The sequence below is a fragment of the Synchiropus splendidus genome, chromosome 13, assembly GCF_027744825.2.
Source record: "Synchiropus splendidus isolate RoL2022-P1 chromosome 13, RoL_Sspl_1.0, whole genome shotgun sequence".
Lineage (NCBI taxonomy): Eukaryota > Metazoa > Chordata > Actinopteri > Syngnathiformes > Callionymidae > Synchiropus > Synchiropus splendidus.
The window spans coordinates 16,455,892-16,469,562 of record NC_071346.1 but is presented as its reverse complement, the minus strand read 5'-3'; the positions used below and the strand labels follow the sequence as shown (position 1 = coordinate 16,469,562).

Here is a 13,671-nt window from a genome sequence, read left to right as displayed (position 1 = left end):
ACTTTGTTGAAGAAATCAAACAATAATATTCTCACTGCTATAGTAGTGTTAGTGTAGTAAACCCCATGTATATTGAAAGCCATCTTTTGCAAGAGTGTTGTTGCTGTTGGATACATGAGTTTTCTGCTTATTACTGTTAATTGTTACGCTCATTCTTTGCATCAATATTGGCCTAAAATGTTTGTTTTTCGAACTGTTTTACATACAGCAATGACTTGGTTGCGCTGTACAGACACTTGTTGTTGATAAAATGTGATGATATTTTAGCCCACTCTTGTTGGCAGCTAAATGTATACAAGTGACGAAAGACAAGCACTATGAAGAGCTCGACAATATTTTTAGTAGACATGACAAGCCTTTATTTTCAGAATGACATTAAGCCTCCAGGAATCGACAGTGAACGTTACCAGTCCTTTGCACTTTGTCCTCTGGTATTCTTGAGATCATAACCACTCTAAGCAGATAAAAATGCATGAACTGGAACTTGGAAAGTTTCATGAAGCAACAGCATCACCTTCTTCTCATGAGGGGCAGCAGTCTCTGTCGCTCTTCTTCCTCCTTCCTCCTCTCTATTTTTTTCATTTTGAAATCCCAGTTTGGGATTTGGAGCTGGTTGTAGTTCTTGCTCTGTTTCAGTTTCTCCGGGATGAAAGTAGGTGAAGGAGCTTTGCAGAGTCTGACCTTTGGCACCACAATGTTGGGCCGCACGCTGCTCCTCCTGAGCATGCTCAGAGGCAGCAGACTTGCTCGCCTCATCACCACCGAGGACACTGCTGCCATCTCAGTCAGCAGCTGTGGCTGCAAGCTCGCCCTACGGTCCTTGGCCTTCGGGATGAGCAGAACCCGAGAGTTTTGGAACAATCTTTTGTAATTGTTCAGTCGTTCCGGGCCAAGGCGCTTCAGTTCAGCCAATCGTTGCCTTCTCAAAATCTCCTGCACAGCATGGCGTCGCTTTCCCACAGAGGGCGGGCTACCTGGGCACACGGTTCGACAGGCAGTGGCAATGAAGGGACTTCGGAGACCAGAGGTGATCTTGACCACGTGATCGAGGACGCCCTCTTCCACGGGGTTCACCTTGTTGTTGATGTAGAACCTGTATGGGCAGCATGACAGAAGGTTGAAGAGGCGCCGCCAACAGGACTTTGGTTCTTGAGCCTGAGCCACCAGAGTCTGTAACGATAAGATCAACAAAAGTAAATCAGGATGTTATACGTTCTTTCAGCTGCTGTTTGTGCTCCTCAAGCGATGATCATACTTCAGTGCTTTCATTGCAATGTGCGGTGGTTGTTTCAGTATGTGATGCTGAGATGGTTGTCCATCTAACATAACATAAAAATGTGAGATGTTTTGGGAACATCCAGGGCTTAATGCTGGTACAAAAAATAGAATATCATGAAAAAGTTCAATATTTTTTGTTACTCATTTCAGAATGTGAAACCCATATTTTATATAGATTCATTGCACATGGAGTGAAACATGTCAAACATTTATTTCTTGAAATAGTTATGATTGTGGCTCATAGACAATGAAAACCTAAAATACAGTGTCTCAGAAATTTTACATAAGATCAATGAAAAAAAGGATATTTTAAAGAGAAATGTCAGGCTTCTGAAAAGTATGTTCATTTCCATGTACTCAATACTTGGTTGGACCTCCTTTTGCATCAATTACCATCAGTGTGTGGCACTGTTCGAGTGCAATGGTAGCATGATCGCAGCCTTCAGGTCATCTGCATTGTTGGGTCTGGTGTCTCTCATCTTCCCCTTGACAAAACCCCACAGATTCTCTATGGGGTTCAGATGGACCACTGACCAGTGGTCAAAAAAAAAATAGAATATCATGAAAACGTTCAATATTTTTTGTTACTCATTTCAGAATGTGAAATCCATATTTTATATAGATTTATTGCACATGGAGTGAAACATGTCAAGCATTTATTTCTTGAAATAGTTATGATTGTGGCTCATAAACATAAAAAATACAGTGTCTTAGAAAAGTTGAATATTACATAAGATCAATAGGGGGAAAAAGGATATTTTATTTCTGAGACACTGCATTTTCATTATCAGTAAGCCACAATTATCAAAATTTCAAGGAATAAATGTTTCAAATGTTTCACTCTGTGTGTAATGGATCTATATAATATATGGGTTTCACATTCTGAAATGCTGAGATGGTTGTCCAACTAACATAAAGATAAAATGTGAGATGTTTTAGGAACCTCCAGGGCTTAATACAGGAGCATCTAAAAAATTGAATATCATGAAAAAGTTCAGTATTTTTTTATTTGAGTGAAACATATCAAACATTTATTTCTTGAAATAGTTATGATTGTGGCTCATAAACCCAAAATACGGTGTCTCAGAAAAGTTGAATATTACATAAGATTAATAGGGAAAAAAAATGATATTTTATTTCTGAGACATGCATTTTCATTATCAATAAGCCAAGGAATAAATGTTTCAAATGTTTCACTCTGTGTGGAATGAATCTATATAATATATGGGTTTCACATTCTGAAATGAGTGTCAAAAAATATTAACTATATAAATATAAACTATAACTTTTTCATGATATTCTAATTTTTTGGGATGTAACTGTATATTGATGTTGGACTTTTGCATCCTATACTGACAACAAAGCCTTAAGGCCCTTCAATGGACTAAAAGAACATTTTCCCTTGTAAAGTTCCAGGGGTGGGTGAGTGTGGCTCGTGCTTCACACATCACGCACGGGGAGTGCAAATCGTGGGAAGAGTATTACTTCTATATAGTGTTGTGGGTGGGCGTGTGGATCGTGCGTCATGGAGCACAGGGGATTGGGAGAGGTTCGGAAACTTCTTTGAATCATGTTAAGAAATAATACAAATGTAAAACTTGTGTTTGTGAGTGCCTACTGTGAGGAGTGTCTGCTGCTCACATGTCGGAAGCACATCTGTCTGGACAATATTCGCTGGTGATAATGACAGCAGAAGATCTTGTGCTCATATTGGCAATAACCTGAACAATTGTTGCCAAATATACATTTATTTGTAATGCGCCAGTACTGCTGTTAAGTGGTGACTTTCGGGGAGACAGCCATGGCAGTCGGGGCCATGATGTCATCACTTATCGCAAAAATTCATTCCTTTTCATCAATACGCAGATAATCCTCCTCCTTTCTCATTTCTAGCGTTTGCATTCATATTTATTTTCGCTATTTGTAAAAATTTGAATAAGACTGGGGAACCCCATGATGGTGTAGAGTGGTTCTAAAGGACTTTAAATAGTGATTTATCAGTATAGCGAATGTCATGCTTGACTGTAATGTCTCATGTAGGTCTGGCCCAACTTAGATTTGTGAGCCAGCTCACAGTCTTAGATTGTTGCTTCCCTGTTGTTCTAAAGTCAAATCAAAGGGGATTAAGCTTTTCCATTAGGGCACCTTGACTTTGGAGCACTGAGGAGATAAGGAGCGGCAGCTAAGACAGGCAGAGCATTCTGTAAAATCCTTTTTTAAAACACATTTTCTTAAATTGGCTGCTGCATGCATGCAATTATATACCATATCTGAAGAGCTACATAAAAATAGTGAAAGCGTCAGGCATGTTCACCTCCAATGGCGGCCATTCCAGCAGGAAGGAGTCACAGAATTGCTCTGCACATGGGTTGGACATGAGTCGAAGCATCAGTTTTGCGGTTTCGTAGCGACCTGTGAAGAGAGCCCACTCCCTGGGGGTCAGTCTGCGACCACAGTCCTTCGCCTGGATGTCACCTCCTGGGGACAGACATGAAAGATTGAACGGGATGTTCTCTTCTTCTGAAGGTGGAGGTGAGGCTTACCAGCCAGCATGAGAGATCGGACACAGTCAGCTCGGCCCTGCATGGCTGCCTTCATCAGCGCCGTGAAGCCATGACAGTTCCTCCGCTCGATGTCCAGTCCTGGATAGTAGTTCAGGAGGTAGTTGGAGATAGTAACATGTCCTGCAACAGACATAAAACACAGTCTGTGTCTGCCCATCACAAGTTTGCGTGAAATATTTGTCACACGTGAGGACGAGATGTTTCACCTCCTGTGACATCTTTTGGCACAATTTCCACTGCGACTGTTGTCAAACAAATAAGACAGAAGCACAGAAGCGACATAATTTCCCCTTAATCTTGTTACTTTAATGCTACAAAACAAGGGAAATGAGTCTAACAGTGCCATTATATACAAATGGTCATTTGAGCATACATTGTTTCATTGTATTTACATTTCATCAAGATGGTCACTATAGACTATAAATATTGGACGGCATTTTTAAGTGGTGAATATCCTGCTAACACATTCTAAATATAAGATATAAAAGCAATATTTTATTATTATTTTATTTTATCAATTTCATTTGTAGGTTTGCTCTGACCTCATAAGGGACTCATGAATACAGGTATAGGGCCCTCACTATGGCCTGCTCTGGTTTCAATAAAATTAGCAATGGACCACAGTTGGCTTGTCTTTAGATTACAGATGACTCGACTCAGGTTAGGGTTAGGGTTTGACACATAATTTATGGCGCCTAGAAACACCACACCACTGAAGTTGTTCACAGCTGCGTTGGCTTTATTGAAACATTTATGCTTTTAACGGCATAATAAAAGTGCAAGATGGTAGAAATGTTGAAATTGTTGTGTCCGCACTTTGTCCGTTCATTGTTGTTTTCCTCCGTGAATTGTCTTGTGATTTTATTTTGTTACCCTTGGTTGTTCTTGTTTTCCCGTTCCCTCCTTCTCTCCAGTTTCACAGACAACGCACCTTGTGTTCATTTGTGATTTAGCCTCCCAAGAATATGAACCCATCAACGGCAGCTCCTGTTGCCAGATGGTTGTTTCTCGCTCCATTCCGGTAAACTGTCTCAGGACTTCCAAGCTCTGGTTGATTCCCTGACCTTTCTCAATTTCTCTGCGCGCTTGAATCCCTATTCAGCCTCTGCATAAGTTCCTTGTCCTTCCTCGCTCCTCTTCTGTTTCTACCCTTCACTATTCTGGCCGCGTGTGAGCAGTTTTCCAGTCTCACTTTTCATTTTCTCTCAGACGTACTTATTTCCTTGTGTGTGTTTCTCCACCACCGAGCTCTTTGTCGTGAGTTTAATTCAGAGTGCGTTTTGTGTTCTCCCAGTTATCTCAAGCTTGAATTCCAATTCGCGTGTCATGTGTTTCCAGATTCCTCCCCAGGCCCTGCGTGTATTTGTTTGTCTGATTTATTGTTTCATTCATCGATGAAACTTAAACAAATCAAAAACACTAGGTGGATGCACTGTTGTAAAATCAAAAAGCCATCAAGGCATGTCGCACATATGTGGGCTGATGCATCGGATCAGATGAAACTGATATTGAAGAATGAATCAAGAATGAAGTACATCTAAAAATACACAGTCAAGAACCTTGTGGTCAACAGCGTATCACCAACCTCCACACGTCCTGGCTAGAGGCTTTTTAGCATTTCAACTTATATGTAATAGTAGCAAGTATTACAATTTTAAAGCAAGAATCAGATGATCATTTTGATGGTTGCATAATTCATGCACCACGTTGTTCTGTAGTCTGATGAGGGTAAAGAAGAAAATATGACCTTCATCAATAGATTTCAGTTGTTGCAGCTTCTAAACAATATGTCATTTATTCATAGTGGTGATGATGAGAGGTAAAGATGATTTGGAGGACTGTTTCTACTCGTCTGAAAGCCAACAATATACAGCATGTACTGTATATAGCAGAGCTCCATGAATTGCGTTGCAATGAAACCCACATGGTCACATCACTGAGAAATCACTTACCATGATAATAAATCTTCAGTTTTTTTTATTCTCAAACAAGGTCTGACAATACATTCAGCGGAAAGTTTGCCTGTGAAAACGAACTGACCTTTGATTTGTAAAAAACAGCACTGGTGATTGTCAATATACTGTATGTTACAGTAGCATTGTCTAGTTGTAATAATATCTCCACTTGCTGGTCAATGTCTCATTTTCTCACAGAGCTCAACCTGTGAGTTTAGCGCTCAGTTAAGATGCTAGTTAGTGGCTTAACTTGTGTCAGTGTTGCTAAATTTAGACGCTTAAGTGTTGGCTCGGGGCAGAAGGTCAGTGACTCACCAGCTGAAACATTTCGACTGCTACAGTTCAACAGTCTTCATGGAGAAGAAAAAAAACTTTTGATACTATGGTTACATCATGTCAGATTTTTTTTTAATTTTTGCTGTGTATTCTCACTTGTCACAGCTGTCCTCCTTTCTGCCTTCTTCAGTGTTTTCACTTTGTTTGAAAACTGAGTCACCCACGTGGTGTACAGAGTAGCGATCAGAAGATTGTTTCATGATACAGTGTGTTCATTTTCAGAGGCCACCAGATGGCACTGTCTGCTGTAAAATGTTTGGACCCAAACAACCAATTCAATGAAAACCCACATTGTGGCTGAACCAAGAGGAAACTGTTTCATCAGCCCTGCAATACTGTTTCATGATACCTCATCGACCATCTCTAGTACAGAGCCATGAAGCCTTCACCAAATTGCCAATCTTGTTTTATTTTCATGCTTGTGATGCTTGTATTTTGGCTCCACACTTCCCTTTCTTCTTCTGTGTGTTGTGAGAGCAGCGTGGATCAAACAAGACTGTCGTTTGTTGTCACTGTTTCTGTTGTCGCAAGAAGAATCCCTGGGATCACAAGTACCATGAGGCAGGAGAACTGCGTGCCTCACTTTGTGGCTTTTCATGGCCGTTTTATGATCGCTCAGCGCAAGAAACTAGTGACACACATACAGTTGTTGATCCAAAAAATCATGATATCATCAGGTATACAATAGCAAAAGTGTTTGAACGTTTTAATAGCCACATACAGAGACACAGCAATACGTTCTCACTGCATACCTGCACGGTTAGTTAGGTGGCTGCCTCACCGCGCTTCTCTTCTCAGTATTTGAACAGTACATGTGAAAATTCAGCCTTTTGAATAAAAACCTAAAACTGGTGTAATTAAAAAAAATATAAATAGCATTCATAGCGGAAATCAGTGGATAACTATAACCATTTGATTTATATTTTCAATTAACATTTTTTCTTTCCAAGATTGACAGGTGAGGCACTGCCTCACCTGCTTCCCCTGACTGCACATCACTGGATGACGCACAGCTTTATCATCAACATGGCAGCGACTTGTGCCACCTGGTCCCAGGCTCATGTGGCAGACTGCCTGGATTTCTGGATTTTCTAGAGAGGCCTCTGCACAACTCTGTCTGAGAGAGTGTTAACTCCTGTTTGTGTTGCCAATTTCCGTTCTTCTGCTCCGTCGGTTCTGTTTTAGGCACACACACAAACTGCTTGCATTTGTTAATGTAAAACTATGTACAGAAGAACCCCATTGTTTTACTGCACAAACTTTGTCGCATGACATCACGTGTCCTGGCGATGGATACGGTGACTCACTGGTGTGTGAGTAGATATGGCGTAAGTGGAAAAGCCGGGGAGCCACCGTCACAACTGTGATGTTGGCTTGGCTCCAAAAGGGCTCTAAGAGGACCGGAGCAGATTTGAATGACGACAGTAGCACTCTGTAGTGGTGTTTGACCAACATCAGAATAGGAAGGTTGGATGATTCAAGCTAGAAGTAGCTCATCCAACAGAGCCGTCCCAAGCTGCCCAAATACCCGTTGCACAAGGATGGGTGATGAGGCTCCATGAAAGCGTGTCCTCATTTTCAGCGCTCAGTAGATGGCTGTGTTCCGTCCTGGTCTGTTTAGATTTTTGTTTTCTTTTTCACCCAAACTTGACAAGGAATCTTTCTGCTTGTTAACTCACTGCACTCTAAGCCCACTGGTGCTTTAAATTATTGTATTCAAACAGACGTACATACATTACGTGATTCACTCTGGACGTAAGTCGGACACTAGAGGGTCGATCCCAGCTTGGGAAAGTGGTGAATCTCATGGAAAGCAGACTATAGTGCCGTAACTCCAAAAAACTGCCAAAAATAAACCAATATACTACTATATTTATTACCATTCACAAGTTTTTATATTATTTTCCCGTATTTATTACCAAATTCTGACACTTTTAGCATTCCAAAAATCTTAGTAGTTTTGTTTTTGCAAGACAAAGTATTACTTCAGTTGAGCAATGACATGAGACAAAGGTTCACAAAGAAATGACTAGCAAAAGCTTGAGAATGTTTTGCTTTTCTCTATTGATTTATTTGGACAATATTAATGATACTACGTAAAACATTTTTATTAGTCTTTTTTTTATTTCCCCTCATGATTTTCTGTAATATTTGAATCCATTTATTTCTTTAGAAATAACCTGAGGAAGTATCAAAGAAATTCATTGAAATTAATAGAGCATCAGTGTTGTAACTATTGGATAAAAGTGATTTTAGACTAAAAATATATTAATATTGCACCCAGCTTTCAAGTCCATGAGGCAACGAGACTTAAAACAGAGAGCGTACCTGCTTGTGCTGCCGTGATCAGAGCTGTGTTCCCCTCATTGTCCTGCCAGTTCACATCCAGATGTGGACACTGAGCGAGCGCAATGACGACGTCCACGTACCCATGGTAACAGGCCACTATCAAACCTGACTGGAAAGCAAAAACAGTTCGATGTCACCTTTCTGATTTTGATCCCAGGATGAGATGAGAATATGAAGTGAACTTCACACATAGCAACATCTTTTTTTACTTCATACGCTGAGAATATTTTTCATGTTTTTAAAATGAAGTCAAATGCCAAACTCCACCCTGATCCTCTATGTTAGTCGTGGTCGGTGCTGAGGTCAGTGTCTTAGTGAGCCCAAGTGCCAAGCTGCTTCTCAACTCTGATTCCACTGTATCACACAACCATCTGCCACCGCAAGAATTACCAACTGCTCTCCAGCAGGTGACCGTGAGTTTGGTCCAGAGGCTTCCTCAGACTGTTTGGAAAAAGACTCCAGGTCATCTCCAAAACTCCAAACCCCTTCCAAGCACAGATGAGAACAGTAGTGTGGGTTGTGAAATATGTAGAGTGAATGTCTCTCTGTCTGAAGAAAAGAGAAAGAGGGGTTATATTTGACTTATACTCAAACACTGCCCCATTTGAGGCTGACAAGCTTTGCCACATCCTTGCCAACACAAACCTCCACAATCTCATTAATGTGCGCGCATGTGTGCGTGTGTGTGTGTGTGTGCGTGTGTGTGTGTGTGCGTGTGTGTGTGTGTGTGTGTGTGTGTGTGATTGGTCTGACTCTTCTTCAGTAGACCATTGCTTCGAAAAATACCTCATTGCTGGGACCTTTAAAAACTTCATAATAAGCTTATTATAACTGGGCTTCAGTTTGGTTCAGAGCCCTGGGTAAGGTTAGCCATGTGTTTTTTTTATGGCAATGAGAGGTCCTCACAAAAATAGAGATACAAACAAAAATGATAGCTAAGTAGTGGCAGGGACATTTTACCTTTGAAAATGTAAAAGACTTGCAAGGTTCATTGTAAATATTTACACCTCACACGTGGAAATGAAGGTGGCAACAAGAGGTTTGCTCTGCTTGCTCCTTCAAAAAGTGTCTGCAAACTTGATAAAATCTTCAATACAAAAGGCAACTAAGACACTGAATGTAAAGGAAAAAAACGGGAGCAAGAAATGGAGTAAATGGAGCTGTGGGTGGGTAAGTGGCTCTTCATCTGGACCAGGCAGCAAAGATACACTTGCTCCTGCAGAAGGACAGAATCCTGGTAGAAAAAGGTGATTGAAGGAGGAGATTCTAGGCTACAAGGTGCTGAGGGGCCCATGCTGCACGTTGTTGGTTATGTTAAATGTTGCTATCCTTTGGCAGGTTTTAGTTCTTAATTGGTACCTTCTGTTGCCTTGTTCTCGTCCACTTCCTGTTTTATTTTGGTGTGGTTTTGTACACTTGGTGTCTTGCTTTGTTCCCCTTATCTGCCCCTCTGCATCTGTGTTCATTGTCTGTGTGTATCATCTTGCTCAGAAGTCTGTGTCACTTCAATTGTCGTGTCGATTCAAGTCAAGTCAGTTATCTTCCTTCCAAGTGAAGCGCTTGGATTATTGGATTTGAGTTGGACTGAGTTGCTTATATCGCCCTCCTTTTGTGGCGCTCCTTTTCTTCATTGTGATCTGGAATAAGCCCTTGGATGAACTCTTGCTCCTGCACTTGGGTCCTCGCCTAGTCAGTTCCATGACACCTTCATCTCAGCCATGCAGTTAGAAATAAGACACATGCATATGTTGAACGTGTAAAAAATCAGTCATAAGGAAATTGACACATGATCTGAGAATGAAAACAGAGAGACACTAAGCACTGGGAGGATATGTCTGTGTAATATGTGTGCAACACTTCTTGTTTTCTATCTGCTTCACTTATCAAAGTCAATACAAAGAGTTAGAAAAAGACTTGTAAGACGACTACATCTGACTCATGCTTACATTCAACTTTCAGAATGCTTTGTCTCAAAATTGCAGGAATCTGTGTTTGATTTTAATGTTTGTGTTTTTAATATTATAGTCAAGGACATTCCACTTCATGTAATTTCAGTTCAACTCCCTGAGGTAGGAGACAATTCAATTCAAATGCTGATTCTGCAAATCTATTGAATTGCCTGGTCAGTCGAAAGCAAACTAAAGCTGTAGTCAAAAAGAATAAAGTGAAAACTAGACTATTGTAAAGATAACAACATGACAAGTGCCCCTCATGCACTATTTGTTTTGCTAGTAAATATGTGACCAGGTTTATTTGGTTATCATCATATAGGTGCCACACTTCCTGTTTATAACATGGATATGAAAGCAGAAGATATTTGTTGTTACCATGCTCAGTGGTACTTAGCCTCAACATGGAATGCATAGTCATTTTGATCATTGCCATTCAATTATTCTGAAAATGTAAATATATGAATAATATGAAAATATTAGTTGTGGTAAGGAAATTCCTGCACATTTTAAAGGAGCCCTATTATGCCTTTCCATGTGTGAAGAGTCATCTACGCCGAGGAGTCGAGGAATCGAGGAGTCTTTGAAATAGGTCCACAAAAAACAAAATTCTTTCTGTCGCTGGGTCAACATGAGCTGCTGTCACTGAAGTGAGGACGAATGAGGACAGAGATCTGGAAACATTGTTTAAGCAGCATTGAATGCTTTAGTGATCTATATATCTGATCGAGTGAAACCGGGACGAGGTTTTTGTCGTCGCACTGAAGTTGCCCTTTTTGAGTACGGTGGCCAGTTTGTAAACAAACCCACGGTTTGGAGTGTTTCTCTGGAAAATATTTCCGATCAACACATTTGTCAACAGAGTGGCAAAAAAATGTTCTGAACATTGAGAAAAATATTTCAATTCAATTTCAATTTCATTTCGACCTTCAATTTGCCTTGACTCTTGTGTATAGCCAAACCAAATTTATCAATTCAGTCATTCATTTCTAAGAAGTGTTTGATTCAATTACTATTGTAAACGTTACAGGTAAGTTCACAGAGGTCTAGTCAAAACAGCATCATTTTCAAAATTGAGTCATTGCAGAGCAGCAGTTCAACTGGGTTACCAGAGTGAAATTACACCTTCAGCACTGTGTGTAGATGCTAAACCAATGCAGCACTAGTTTATAGCATTCCCTTCGATGCATTTGAACTGCAGACCAGAAAAGACTTGAACACCACTGAATCTTGGTGTGCAAAGTGTGTCAGAGGGAAAAATCCAAAAGAAGAAAAAGAAACCATCTTGTACAATTGGTTCTGGATAGTTGAGACATTTGACTAGAATGTTTTGACAAAATAGGTGGATCTGTGGGTGGTAAACTGTGTTACATAGCTCTACCTAGCCTACTGAGCTAGTGACTCCTGACTGATGCATGACCCCGACCAGTGGGCGGGGCCTAACTTCAAAATGTTTTCGGATAAATGGCTAAACTACAGTACTCCACCGGGGAGGAAAAGCATCAGGAAAGTATCCTTTTAACTTGGCACGAGTCACAGTGCTATGATATTAGTGTATGTCGATGCACTGCAGACGGATGAACGCCTTTGAAATCAGCTTACTCTTCTGTTCCTGTCGGTTTCCATCACTTCCTCCTCCGTCACACCTTGTCGGATCATGATCTTGACGATGATGGCGTTGTTGTTGCAGCACGCTTTGAAGAAGGAGATGGGCTCCGGGACCTCCGGGCTGGGCGTGCGAAACATATGAGTCCTGACGGCATTGTCCAGCGGGTAGAAGGAGTCATCCGAGGCGATGCTCCTCTCGTCCGAGCGATCCGGCAGTGACTCGAAGTCCAGCTCCTCAAATTCCTGGTAGACGTCGTCCTCATCTTCCCAGTAATTCCTGCTGTATTGGGACTCGCCGTCTGACTCGCCGTCGCCCTCCTCTAGCCCGGTGATCTCTGGCTTCTCTTCACCGCTGCACAACTCTTTTTCGTCCTCTTGCATTCGTGTGATAACTCCATTTGCTAGTGGTTTTGCATTGTCAAGTTGTTCCTCAGTGATCACCACCATTTAATCCCCCCTGACCCTTTAACTTACATGAAGTCCTTTTGGATGACCCAGCGGCAGCGTCTCATCCTACCTGTCGCCGGATGGTGTATCGTTCCTGGAAGTTGTCGGCACTCCTAAAACGGAAGGGTCAGCAGAGGTCATTATCGTTTACAGAAATGTCGACTCCATCAAGTCATTCAGGTTCTGACTTGAGTGATCGCAACAGCGCACTGACCCATGAGAAGCTAAAGGAGGGCCTTGTCTTCTTGGTCGCACGCCAACAGCGTGCACTAGCTAATCCACCGTTTCGTGGAGGAACTAGACTTCCTCCTGTGATGGTCAGTGGTGGGGATGAAAGCTGCCTGGGGATAATCCCTTTAGTTGAGACTCGCTCTGCTTCCATTAGCAGCCACATGCTCCCAGGACAATGAGCACTAGATTATCCAAATAAGCAATGTTTTGTTGACCTGCAGAAGAGTTGTTTGCTAGCTGCCCACATCAGACCTCACACTAGATGGGGACCACATTCAGAAGACAGTCTTGGGAGCTCATTCATTAGCCTTTATCTATTTACACTCTCATCACCAACAGAAAATGACCTCAAGAAGATGATTATATTTCAAGCAGATGCAGTTTACATCCATGAACAGGAACTGAATCATGAATTATTTTTTTAATACCAACGACAAGGTCAAACTTGGAGCATTTACAGATGCTCATCTCATGCTTCATTTTGATGAATCATTCTGCAGTCTTTCAAGCGGCTGCGTTTGGATAAAAAAGTCTAATTTTTAAAACTTTTTGGGAGAATAGCATGTTGAGCTTCACAATATGACAATGACAATATGATTATTGTGCCATGTTCTGTGAATCAAGTTGATGAATTTCAATTGAGCTACTGATATTTTCACAGAATTTTAACTGGATTACAGGACACGCCCTCCCTCAACAGGTTAAGTTCCAATGACCAACTTGGCTGCGGCGGCGGCGTCTCACTGACCTCCAGTCAACCCATTAAGTAGCTTGTCACTCAGTTCACATCAAGGCCTGTCAGCCACAACAATAAAACAATAGAATCTCCCAAAGACGACATGGACTTTTGGGATTCTCCATCCATGCGTCCTGGAACATTCCCCTCTATTTTCACTCTGGTAAACTAGTTGCACCAATAAACGCTTGCTGTGGCTGATGTTTATAGCCAATTCA

General features: G+C 41.3%; 1 protein-coding gene across 1 annotated transcript; it reads right to left on the bottom strand.

Moving 5' to 3' along the window:
- Positions 1 to 349: 349 nt before the first annotated feature.
- ankrd33bb (ankyrin repeat domain 33Bb) lies at positions 350 to 12,754 on the bottom strand. Its single transcript, XM_053884240.1, has 5 exons — positions 12,034 to 12,754; positions 8,462 to 8,591; positions 3,822 to 3,962; positions 3,593 to 3,756; positions 350 to 1,170 (listed from the first exon to the last, which is right to left on the bottom strand). Exons 1-5 carry the CDS (start codon positions 12,484 to 12,486, stop codon positions 511 to 513), a joined length of 1,548 nt encoding a protein of 515 aa, XP_053740215.1. The 5' UTR covers positions 12,487 to 12,754; the 3' UTR covers positions 350 to 510.
- Positions 12,755 to 13,671: the final 917 nt, after the last annotated feature.